The sequence below is a fragment of the Schistocerca americana genome, chromosome 1 (assembly GCF_021461395.2).
Source record: "Schistocerca americana isolate TAMUIC-IGC-003095 chromosome 1, iqSchAmer2.1, whole genome shotgun sequence".
In the NCBI taxonomy this organism is placed as follows: Eukaryota; Metazoa; Arthropoda; class Insecta; order Orthoptera; family Acrididae; genus Schistocerca; species Schistocerca americana.
This window is the reverse complement of record NC_060119.1, coordinates 699,849,771-699,863,437: the sequence shown is the minus strand read 5'-3', so window position 1 is coordinate 699,863,437 and position 13,667 is coordinate 699,849,771. Positions and strand designations below refer to the sequence as shown.

Genomic DNA, 13,667 nt, shown 5'->3' with positions numbered 1-13,667 from the left:
TCATGTTCTATTTAACATACCTTACCTTCCATCTCTAGACTCTGAGCACATTCAGAATCATTTTTCTTGAGTGTAATTGTGGACATGAACAATATGTCTCACATCACCTGCAGAAGCTATCAGCTACGTTAGTCAAATACTTTAGTAGTCATGTAGACTTGAGACTTGACAGTACAAAAACTGGCTGGCAGAAATCACACCCAGAGTCAAAGGCTGATACAGCACTTATGAGAACTGAGTACAACACTCCATATTTTTTATATTTTCCAAGAAGGCTCAAAGTCTTTTCTGCAAATAAAATATTCTGGTATTATCTATAGTGATAGTACATATAAACTGATTAGGTATAAGTTTGTAAATTGTCACTGTAGCTGAATAAAAAGTGTGCAGGTTTTATATGTGAAGTATCTTAAGTTCAAATCCCATAGCAGAGATGTTGAGTTTCAGATAGGCACAACAAAAAGACTGTCACAAGTAAAGCTTTCAGCCAGTAAGCCCTTCATCAAAAATAGATCACACACACAACTGCAGTATCAGGAAACTGAAGGCACACTGCGAGCAGTGCATGATGGGAGTGAGAGAGGGTAGGGCAGCTAAGTGCAGTCGGGAGGTTAGATGGAGGGCAGGAAAACATTGGAAATTTGAGGTAAGTTCCTATAGGACCAAACTGCTGAGGTCATAGGTCCCTAGGCTTACACAATACTTAAACTAACTTACACTAGAGATAACACACACACACACACCCATGCCCGAGCGGGGACTCAAACCTCTGATGGGGGGAGCCACGCAAACCGTGGCTACCCCACGGCACAGAGGGCAGTGGAGAAAGGTGGGGAGGGGGGACGGGGTAGCGGGAAAGAGAGAAGTAAAAAGACTGGCTGCGATGGTGGAATGAGGGCTGTGTAGTGCTGGAATGGGAACAGGGATGGGGCTGGATGGGTGAGGACAATGACTAACACACACACACACACACACACACACACACACACACACACACACACAAATGCAACTCACAGACACATGACTGCAGTCTCAGGCAACTGAAGCCACACTCCACACTGCTTGCAGAGAGAGAGAGAGAGAGAGAGAGAGAGAGAGAGAGAGAGAGAGAGAGAGAGTGAGTGTGTGTGTGTGTGTGTGTGTGTGTGTGTGTGTGTGTGTGTGTGTTGCATTTGCTTGAGAGTGTGTCTGTTGTCTATTTTTGATGAAGGCCTTGCTGGCTGAAAGCTGTGAAGTCTTCCACTGTATTGTATGAAATACATTTTGGAATGTGCAGTTAATTTCTCACAGAAGATGCAATGGAATTTTGGATGTAGGTTAAAGAGAGTTACTTTTGGTGGAGAAGGACTGCCCTGGAGTTAAAAAATTAAATTTTTATATTTGATGTAATACGTGAGAAATATTCACATAACTTCATTAATGTTATGTGATAATAGACTGTTAGCAAGGTCAAATACCTGCACCACATCCCTTCCCATCAAATCCCATTAGTCATATGCCATGCATCGTCATCAACAGGCTATTCATGATTGCATCATTGCTCTTATGGAGGAAGGGAATTTGACGGCATCAGATGCCAGGACACAGTAGGGTGTTCCTGGGTACCCTGTATGATAATGGATATAACATTATCAAGATACCGGAAAATGCATTCGGCTTGTTGGAACTGGACTGAGGTGTAATAACACCTGTCCGCGGTAATGAACTTGTCAGTACACCATGGGAAAATCCTTTTTTAAACACAGTGCAACTGAAACATACTGCTGCATTTCCCAGGTCAGTGAATATGATTCAGTGAGGCTGGATTACTTAGCAAAAGTGTGGCTGTCAAGGAGAGGCTCTGTGATGTAGCCATGTCTCTGTAGCAGCTTGGGGCTGGATATGCTTCTGTGGACTTGGAATGCTTCAGAGGATTAATGGTTGACTTGATGCTGCCCAGTATACCCATATTCTGATTAATATTATGGTACCATCTGTTTGACAGCTATATGCTGACAGAGTAATCTGTTTCCAGTAGGATCAGTCTCCTATATAAACATCAGTTATGGTGCAGGAGTGGTTTGTAGAACACACTAACATTTTTATTCTATATTAGTCCCATCCTGCACCAAACCTAATCCTTACTGAAAACATATGGGCAGATACAAACCTGACCATGTGAGAAAACTAGTCTGACCCCATACCATGAAGGGAGGAGTTGACAGAAAATGAGAGATTATTACACACTTCATAGACTCACTTGCTCACAGGTTCCAGATAGTAATTCAAGTTGAAGGCCTTTGGACAGGATATTAACTAGTAAAGAAGCTAAATGCTTTGCTCTTTAGACAGCTGAAAGTATCTTAATAATAACCATAAACTGCTCATTCCATTTATTTTGTGATTTCTACTGATTAAATAAATTAACAATGCCAAAAAAATTGCACTAAGCCAGATCTGAACCAAACCTTGTCAGCAGGCAGTTGCCTACTAGACCATTATCTATGCCACTGAACTACAAATGCATTATATTACAACTGCTGACACTTGGATACTTCTTACCACTCTTGACTCCAGATCATGAAATGAAGTGCCTTTACTATGAATAATGTGGCACAGTTTTCTGGCTTGGTTTTACAGAGTACATCCTCATGCTAAGTGTCAAAAGATGTTAATTCTTCTACTAGACTCACAATTACAAGCATTCTTTAGTTTTATGAGTACATCTGATCACCCCGTAATGTGTCTGGCTCCTGTGTATCATGGCAGGTAATTCAGATTTCATCCATGGACATTTTTTGTGCTTTCAAAAGTACCTCTCCTCTTCTTCTGCAATGACCATCCAATACTGCCTTCAGCAAACCACCCTTATACCTGACAGACCCAGTTTCACCTCATTTTTCAGGATGCCATTCACAGCAGTCTCCCAGCCAGGGCTAACAAAAGCATTAATCACATTCCAAAGGTCACAGTTGTTAGATTTATGATAGTTTTAGGCTGAAAGAAACAATTGCACTTGTCTGTATTTTACATTTTATTTCACATTTGTAAACCACACGTCCAAACACTCAGACACAGTAAAATTCACATCACTCAGTTCACCAAAGAGTCTACAGTAGTAGTGCTGCCAACCTCACTTTCACACTATTGAAAATACCAATCCACACCCAACTCCAACTCACAAACAATATAGTTTGCATTAAACCCATCCTAGAAATGTTTCAGACACAGTTCCAAAGGGTTTCTCCTCTTCTCCCCCAAAAGCATGGTCCAAGAATTTTCCCCTTCCAGCATTTCCTGACAATTTCCCCTGAAAATAATTTCTGAAACAGCAAACCTTACTCTAATTAAGTTCCCTACCATCAACAAATTAAAACTCTGGATGTGCTTGGAAAAAGTCAAGATTCATGTCTCACCAGAATATCCTTAGTGCCCTTTACAGTGCTTGATAAGTTCTTCTGAAGTTTGTGTCTACCTCAGGAAACAAAACCTTTTGCTATGCTGATGATAATATCTTGATTGATGCCCACATTTTCATATTTGAGTGTATTATTACCTCTTTTTAACTCTTTATTTATTGTACAAAAGACAGAAAATTTTATTCATTACTTATATTTTACGTCAGCTGATCAAATTAGCTAAACTTTACTATGTGTAATTTGACCCTGCAAGGTGGCATATGTTTTGAGTAACCATTGGATGTCTATAGATGTCTAAAATTAACTTTTTCTTAAAGATGTGAACTGTGGAGAACCCGAAGCAGTTGCACATGGAAAGTACACTCTGAGTTCCAATGCAACATATTATGGTGCTACTATTTTGTATGAGTGTGACACCAATTATGAACTTGATGGTCATGGTAGAAGACACTGTCTTGGAAATGGAACATGGAGTTCTGAAACACCAAAATGCAAAGGTAAGTATCACCTTAAAAACCTAACACACTCAGAAGCAATTCAGTTCAATTCAAATATTAATAGCTCCATCAACTCTGTATGTATTCTCACCCGATCTCTTCCTTAAAATGATTAGTCATACCATTATTTCAAAAATGGTATCTACAAGATTTGTCTTCTCATCCATTCAGTTCAGTCTCAACAGACTGCAACATGTAGTTCATTAATTGAACTTGCAATGGATGTGTATATCCCATGAAATACCCTAGTCATTAATTTTCTTTGCATCAAAGAGATGAAAATTTACAGCAATGTACAATATGATTTCACGGTAGGCATAGAAATAACTATGCAAATTATAATACATCCAAATGATTTACTTTGTTGGTTTAATTTCTACAGAATGACACAGTGAGTAAAAGTAGGTTTCTTTCACTAGTATGTGAAATCATACCACAGTATTTAAACACTTAAATTACATATTTAGGCAATAATGTAAAGTATGAAAATTATTGTTATCAATGGCCATGCATTCATGACATGTCATTGTGTGTATGTGAAACCTTTTTCTCATGCTTCCTTATTTAAAATGATAATTCATTTGTTAGTATTGTGAATATAATAACAAGAAAATTCAATAATTTGGTTGTTAAAAACTATACACAATAATGCTTTGAGATGACACATTATTTCCTACTACATAATTTTGTAAGTGTCAATGTGAACATTAAAGATAGCCTATTTATTGCATAACATAACAATAATAGAAATTCCTGGATCGAGCAATATGCAAATAATGGAATGACAACCACTCACCTTTAGCAGACTGATGTGTGGAGCACAGTAACAAATAACAGAAAACAGCATTCACATTAGCTTTCAAGCACTAGCTTTTTTTCCAGCAATAGTACACACATTCACACATACAACTATACAGACACACAAACATACTCTCCCATGGCCCCAGGAGTGTGCATTTGGGTCTCTGTGTGGTTCTGTACATGAGTGTGTGTATTATTGCTGGGAAAAGAGCTAGTGGTTGAAAGCTAGTGTGAATGCAGTTTTCTTTTGTGTTACTGTGCTCCATGTATTGATCTGCTACAGTTGAGTGGTTGCCTTTTCCTTATTTTACACAGTATTTCATGTTTATGTCACGTTTGTTCTCATGAAGCAATGAAACATCCAGGATCTAATAACAATAGGCCCAAGCGGCTGGAGAAAGTAACCATGTGAGTGAATTGTTCTTGAATATATCTGTGTATGTGCAGGGGGCGGGGGCAGGGACAGGGAGGGGGGTGGGGGTTGGGGGTTGCATGCTTCATTGTGCCTGTCTGCAACTCAACACCACCTTGTTATTTACATGTACATTTTTATGTTCATACCTCATTCTTACCATTTCAGAGGTATTGTGCAGTGAGCCTGAAACAGACGGAGTGGTAACTGTGAAGGTGCACACACACAGTATAGGTGGAATTGCACGCTATTCATGCCCCAAAGGACAGTATATGGATGGAAATGCCACAAGAGTTTGTCAAAGTAAAGGAACCTGGTCAGGAAAAATGCCCACTTGCACACGTAAGATATCATGATTTGGTTATATTTTTTGTCATAAAGTAATAGAATAATGGAAAACACTATGATGAATATAAATAATGGCATGACATAAAATAACCACCCAGTGTAAGAAAAAACAGGAGTGGAAACAACATGTTCAGCACTGTAACTCAACTTTCAAATTTACACTTATTGCAATAATTGTTGTTGTTGTTGTCGCTGCTGCTGGTGGTGGTGGTGGTGGTGGTGGTGGTGGTGGTGGTGTGGTCTTCAGTCTGAAGAATGGATTGATGCAGTAATCCACACTAGTCTATCCTGTAGAAGCCTTTTCATGTCTGCATAACTCTGCAACTACGTTCATTTAACCCTGCTTTCTGAAGACAAGTCTTGGTCTCCCATCTATAACTTTTACGCTCCATGCACTTCCCTTCATTACCAAATTTATGATTCCTTGATGACTCAGGATGCGTCCTATGAGTGACTTTTGTCATATTCAGGTATTATTTGTACTGATGCTGCAGCTAGGCATGTGGCATGTAATGCGAGTGGATTTCAATAAGTAATGCAACACCTTTTTTTCTCGGCCAGGTATGTTTCCAAAAGCTGTAATTAGCTTTGTAACATCCTTAAGCATTCCTGTGACATCTTAAATATTTCCAGTAATTCCAGGTAATGACAATACTACAACCAGTATTCAAAATGAGGGATGTCCGATGAGTCATATTGTACACCAACATGCTGACAGAAGCAGCTGAAAACAATACTAAAAATAATTCATGACACTATTCTCCTCACACTGAGAAAGAAAGATATGAAAATGCCCTAGATTTGATTTTACTGTAAGACATCAGTGTCATATTTTTCTGTAACACATAATGGACTGATATGTAGAACATTGCTGTCAAGTATCAGATTATGGTATTATGCACTCCATGCAAAAAATTATGTGTGAAAATACTTCTTTTTATTTATATCACATTTGACAAATTTTCTTTTGCAGATTGGGAGTAAAGATTACCATGATTTGTTTGGTTACTTACAGAAATGATTGCCATGTTTATGTTACAGCTGTGGACTGCAAACATCCAGGAACTATTGAAAATGGCCGTGTAATAATAGTAAACCACACAACCACTTACAATAGTGCTGCTGAGTACCACTGTATTGAGCATTATTCACGTATTGGGCCATATCTTCGCAAGTGTATGGAAGATGGGTCTTGGTCTGGTGAAGAACCTAGATGTGAAGGTATGCTATAACAAACCACTTTATTTAATTCTTTGTTCTGTTGATCCCTGTTTCTAGGTATGAAATATGTTCCCCTTAAAACCATTAATTACGTCAGTTACTTTTCCAGACACTGCAGTTTCAACCCCCCCCCCCCCCCCCCTTCTACTTCTCTTAAATCTCTTACAAAATAATGCTTCCATCTGATAAATAGTAACTTATCATCCTACATTACAAATATCATCTATAAAATATGAATCTAGTTCAAGTTCCAAAGACTTGTGACAAGTTAAGACAGCGACAGACCATGAGTAGAAACTTGGCACCTCGTTCTCAAGGCAGTCGTTCTTGAAATTAGTCTTCTGAGAATGCCTTATGGAGTTTCAACTTGGACAAGAAGTATCTTCAGAGTGCAAGTTTCCAGGTACCTGTCCACGACTATAACATCATTAAATTTACTTACTATATGGCCACTTTACACCTTGAAACTGTACTAGAGCTCTCAGTTCCACATGAAAATTATCTGTCTGCCAGTGTGTACAACAAAGTATCAGTTCACATTCATTGTTTGACCAGTGTGATGTAGATGAGTAATTCAGTCAGGTCCTGCTGATATCTTTTTGAATGTCACCTGTTGCAGCAAACAGCAACATACTCTTCCCTCACAAGCAACCTACTCCTTGTTTAAGCTAGTCATGATTAAAAACAGCTGATATCTGTTGCGTACCACTACAAAAGTGCCACAACAGCTGTCAGCTAAAAATAATTTTAATTAGACTGTAGTACACAGTTCTAAACTATTACAGATATACTTTCTGGATGCGTTCACTTTATCTCAGCAGACAGGGATGTAGGGTGTTGGGTAAACTGGGGTATCTGCTCCAGGTGGCAATTATCAGGGAGCGCCAAATTCATATTCTTGAAAAAAAAAACCTTTTTTCAAAAAGTGTGTAGCATCAAATGTATGTTGATCTATCGGTTGTTCATACGATATTGAAACACATCCTTGTTAATTTTTTAACATTTGTGAACACATTCTTAGTTGATATCTGAAGGAACCGTAAGTTGATTTTTGAATGCATGTATAGTGTACGTGATGTGTCTGCCAGAGAAATCAAGAAATAAATAACTTTCCTGCAGATAAAGAAGACTTGGCTATATGAACTGAGCCAAATGGTGAATGAAAATCTCTGTTTGTTTATGTGGTTGATTAGGTGCGCAAATGATAAATGTTGTTATAATCAAAGCGAAATCAATAGATTTGTACTAACAGAGTGGAAGTAAATGAGGAAGAGGAATGACAGGTAAGAAAGATTGTGTATTATCTTCTCAGTGTATTAAAAAAAATTAAAGTCTGATGGAGAATTTTTGCCGGATTGCTACACTCTTAATGGCCAGTTGTACAGTCCCTGGTTAGCAGCCGCTTAAATCTATTCTCGGAATAGTGTGGAAAACACATTGTGCGGAGAATAAATGCAGGACAAGTGAACCGGTGGTTCTAGCTGTGTTAGCAAAGTTAACTGGGGAATAAGTTTTGATAATGGCAGGGATAGTTACAAAATTAGTGATGACAAGATTTTTTGTTAGAACAATGAATGAGAAGAAACTGGGTCATCAAACAAATTATAAGGAAGAATATGACAATTCCAAATTTATGTAAAAATGTCAAATTACTACTACTTTTTGAACTCCTACTTGAGAAAATGGAGCATATAAATGAAATGTGAAACTATTTCACCACATAAAACTTTTTGCTTGTAGTAGGCGTAATGGACATTTGATATTGGTACTTCATTAATTATATTCTGTCATACTATTTGTATATATGAGGTAGATAAAAATGACAATTTGCACCGAAACAGTCTCGCTTATTTGACATATATTACAATTGCTGCAATATTAGAAAGGCCTGTTTCATTTTATCTAGCAGACAGTGAGAAAATAGATGTAATCAAATCGAGAAACTTCACCAGCCTTGGGTACTATTCACATTAACAGATTTTTCGGTAGTAGACAATGACATTTTTGATTTTTCATGTAGTAAAATATTTGATGAACTCTGATGAGTTCATAGATTTTTTCACAGAAAGGAAAGCACAGCGTGTAAAGCTGTACCAAAATTGGACAGGGGAAAAAAAAAAAAATGCTGGGACCTAATGACTGAAGAAATGTGTACTGTCTTGCTTGTCTCTTATCTTTCCTGCTTTTATGTTTCATATATTTAATTTTATGTCACACAAAAGAGAAAGTTATTAGCTAATAGGCAACAAAGAGTGCAAATTTTCTGAAGAGTTCTTATTCTCCTAGTCACAAGTAATCCAACCCAGTATTCATTGTGAGTTTTTTTTAAGGGGGGTAGGACGTCAAACTGGCTGACTGGGAGCAGGAGAGATACTACAGGACATTTAAATTTCCAGTTTCCTTTACAAAATACACACGTTGGAGTTCCACAGATTGAAATAAAGTGATGTGCGATAGAAGAATACTCTGTGAAGAGGTGCGGCACTGCACTTTGGCACACTTAAAACCAAATAACATGTCTTAAATTTCCTCAAACATGTATGTTTTATACATCAAACTTTCCAGAAAGATGTGGAGTACTAAATGAATGTATTTTTGAAAAACCAATTTTTTTTTAATTTTTCATGTTCTATCTCAAATTCTTGGAGGTGGAGGGCCACTATCAAGTTTTTGTCCCAGTATCGTAGATCTGGGGCTGTATCTCAGTGCTGTATCCTGCTGCTAGTGCACGTGAGTGTGAGTGCGCCAAGTGTAGTGTCATTGCGCATGTGCACGTGCATGTGCATGTGCGTGTAAATCAACTGCCAACTGTATCAGCGTGGGCAAGCCAGCCACTATAGGCTGCCTGTAGGAAGCATGCACACAGCTTGGTCTCCACGTGCTGTCTACCAGTGACTCACATCTACATACGTACAGAGCAGCACTGTCTCACTCTCACTATGTTCTTTTAGTTTTTACCACAGTCATCAGTTGTTCTGTGTATTACTTATATTGCACCTTCTGTACAATTATTTTTTCTTGTTACACATGGAGTAATGACAGACTTATTTCTGATATTGTTCAGAGATTTATGAATAAAATCATATTTATGTTACTTGGATCGGTTTCGTGTATTACTTGTTTACTCCACGACTGGCAACATGTTTGGAGCAGTTTCCGTATATGCAGTCATTAAGTGCAGTTTCATTAGGTTTAGTCATTATGGACACCATGGTACTGGCCTGATTGAACAGCTTACTTCAGCAGTGACCATTTTGTCAACTTCCATTAACAGATAGAGTACCATCCCTCTTGTGTGCCCAGGGATTTCCATTTGAGATCACGAAGCATTTCCATAATATTTGTGTTTTGATTGGACCTAACGTTAACCTATCTAACATCACATCTCTGAACTGTGTTTAAGTCTTCCCTTAATGGCCTGATGGGGAGCCAAGGCACTGAAGTAGTACTCAAGAATGGGTCATTCTAGTGTTTATATACTGTCTCCTTTGAGACATCTTCTTTCCTAAAATCCTCCCACTAAACCAAAGTCGGACAGTCACCTTTGCTACTACCAACCTTAGGTGCTCATTCCACTTTGTATCACTGTGCAACATTACATCTAGATATTTAATCTATGTGACTAATATTGTATTATACATCAGATCATTTATACATATAGAGAACAAAAGTGCAATTGCTTCCATAGGGCACTGCTGATGATACCCTTGTCTCCTATAAAAACTCACAGTTCAAGACAACATGTTTGGTTCCATTACTTAAGATGTCTTTAAGCCTCTCCCATATTCCCTATGCTCGGACTTACATTAAAATGCTGCAGTGGGGCACTGTGTCAAACATTTTCCATAAATCTATGAATATGGAGTCTGCCAACTGCCCTTCACCCATGGTTAGTAAAATATCTTGTGAGAAATGGGCAAGCTGAGTTTCGCACAAGTGATGCTTTCTAAATCAGTGGTGATTTGCAGCCAGAAAGAAATTTATTATATTCAGATTTAGAATATGCTCAAGCGCTCAAGTTCTGCCTATTTACTCGCACATCTACCTTGCGACAATCAAATTATTTTGTTAATAGACCAATATTTATGTAACTTTATCATTGTTTTCTAGATTGTCTTCTCATCCAGACATTAAATTTATGATGTTTCTATTTTTTACCATATTTGTAACCACAGAATGAATGAAAAAGGCAAGCCAGAATGTTTTTATTGCTGATGTGTTATTTAATTTTCTTTCAGTGAACATAGCAGAAGAAAATGAATCAACGGACATGGGAGTGATTGTTGGAGCAGCAGCCGGAGTTGTTATAATATTGCTCATAATTCTGGGTCTAATCTACCTCCGGTTGTAAGTATTTAATTTCTTCCTTTCTTCAAAAATAATTACAATTGCTCATAAATTTTGTAATACAGTGTAAAATAAATTTGATCACTGAAAAAGTCTTACTACATCAGAGTTATGCACAACTACAGACCTCTTTTGCAGGTATTATTTATTATGACAGAACAGCTAATTCTCAACGAGTGAGCTTCACATACTATTGTTTATCATATTCATAGAATTTCCGATTGCATTTAGTGAAATGATTTTTAAAGAATTTGTAGAGCTTATTTATACTATTTGTATTATAATGTCTGGCAGACAACATTTATTGATTTTTATAATAGTTTTCACTCAGTCACTTGTCTTTTTTCAACATTTACCACTATGTATTTTTCTTACTACTACAGTCTGCCATTTATTAATTTAATCAATTTTAATGTACAAAGTACCATTTATTCTGCCAGATGCACTTGCATATTAATTTATGTCAGGTGTCAATACTTCATTAGTCAATAAGGTTTCATAATTCAAAAAAAGAAAAATGATAACCACTATTTCCCTTTCACCTCTTAATTACTAAAAATTTTCTGTAAGTGTAATTGATAATAGATTTTGGGTGTTCATGTGACAACGTCATGCATATAGTAGACGGAAGATGCCTCTACATAAAGATATGGAAAATGACCTTTAAAAGGAATAGAACCCAAATCAAATTAGTGTGGTATTCTGGGAATATTGAAGTGGCATCCAGTCAGATCTTGACAAGATAAATTGGTGCAGAGATTATTAGCCAGCTCCAATATGGACCCATGTTTTTTTTATGTTAACAATAGTACCTCTGATTACACAGTTAATGAGCCAATTCAGGTCAGTCAATCAATATCAGAACCGAGAAGAAAACATGCATAGATATGTGATGCGGAACAATCACATCAGTTTAGTCTTGGGAAAGCACAATGACAGACAGCAATTTATTGAAGGATGAAAGTGCAATTTGTTAAAAAATTCTTATAAATACTTGTCTGATGTATACTACATTGCTGTAGAGCTCTCATCTGTAACACAGTTTACAAATTTTCAGGCTACGTATCACTTTTCCCTTCCATATACACAGTTTTTCCTGTTCTAAGACAGTCCTCACACTCAGATACAAATAATGCCACATATAGAGTAAAAAAACTGAATTATTGTTTTGTATTCTAGTGTTCAAGACTTTATTTTATCAAATAAATGTTTACTCATAATCAAAGATGTAAATCTGATTTGATTTTCAGACGTAAGGCAACTCCAGTGAAAGATACTGAAAACATTGAAGGTGCTCTTCGTAAAGAAAATCAGAATGCTGCAGTCATGTCTTATGCAACTTTAAACGGAGGCAGCAGTTACGGCATGCCACCCCACAATGGTGTTTATGAAAACATGCACGAGCATGAAAACTTGTACGATGCTCCCTATGAAGTTACTGGACGTCGCAGTCATTACGAATCTACTCCTATTGGAAGAGACAGGACAAGTCCAGTGGTCACAATCAATGGTGTGGCAGTACGCTGATGAAGAAATGGAAACTAATGCAGTGCACAACCTGTGGCCTGTTCTTGTATTTATAAATTACAAATGTATCTGCATAAAATGTAAATTTTGAGCAGAGAATTTGTGGCATATTTCATGTGACTGTATCAAATGCATGATACAAGTGCTTCACTCCTCCAAAGATACCAATATGCCTACATACATTCAATCAGTGACCATGTATGACACTCCAAGACTGTGTTATGAGTGCCGATGTGTGTATGTGCATCTGTGTGCTTGTCTGTTTGTTTGTTGTATATTTGTGCATTGTCTGTAAATAAAATTATTTTGTAGAAATATTTTGTATAGAAGTGGCTGTGTGAGAATAAAATATATTTGTTATATTTTACAGTATCTCTTGTGTGATATTCACCTAACAGGTTTATTGAAAGTAACATTCATGTGTGCCACGGTTGAGAAGAGTAACAGCTACCCCAACTGAAACTTTACATTCTGATTCGCCATGCACAGTTGTACAAACAATATGTTAGCCAGTTGATCACTTATAGCCCGTGAGACGAGTGATTGGTACTGACAGTTCCGGCGGGCAGACGGCGCTGTTGCCGAACGTGGCTCACAGCGCGCGGCGCCCTGTCTGCTACACGCATTCTCTAGCAGCAGAAATAAAAGCGAGACAAAATACAAGTCGTATTGGTACGCGTGAATTTATTTAAAGTTGATGCTTGAAATATATTAACTCGAAAACTGATAAGAGCTATTTAGTACAAGTATCTAAAATGCTGAAACATAATAAAGTTATTTGTTAAACTTCGCAACTGAAATGAAAACTATTTTCGCAAGTTGTTGAACATTAGCAGTTTTGGTTTCCATTGTTAAGTATTAGCATTATTAATTTGTTCTACTGCAAGCTACAGAATAATTGGTCAGTGTATTAAGAGTTATAATCTGAAGAAAGTACTCACAATATGATGATCTGGTTGTAGATCGATAGCAAACTCCCTCCTTACATTCCTGAATACATTGTAGTTACTGTAATGGAAAAACACCACTCACATCACTGTCAGAATCTGATTTGACATTGTCTTCCTCAGCACTACTCGAACTATCACTGCTCTCTCCCAGATGTATAATTAAATT

At 37.3% G+C, this 13,667-nt stretch overlaps 1 protein-coding gene across 1 annotated transcript in view; it reads left to right on the top strand.

The window, feature by feature from the left end:
- LOC124609553 (sushi, von Willebrand factor type A, EGF and pentraxin domain-containing protein 1) overlaps positions 1-12,923 on the top strand; it is a 540,650-nt gene extending 527,727 nt beyond the window's left edge. Inside the window, exons 16-20 of the mRNA XM_047140081.1 lie at positions 3,716-3,895; positions 5,277-5,450; positions 6,498-6,677; positions 10,916-11,024; positions 12,275-12,923. Coding sequence (XP_046996037.1) covers positions 3,716-3,895; positions 5,277-5,450; positions 6,498-6,677; positions 10,916-11,024; positions 12,275-12,551 — 920 coding nt within the window. The 3' untranslated portion in view covers positions 12,552-12,923. The remainder of the gene's footprint in view (positions 1-3,715; positions 3,896-5,276; positions 5,451-6,497; positions 6,678-10,915; positions 11,025-12,274) is intronic.
- Positions 12,924-13,667: the final 744 nt, after the last annotated feature.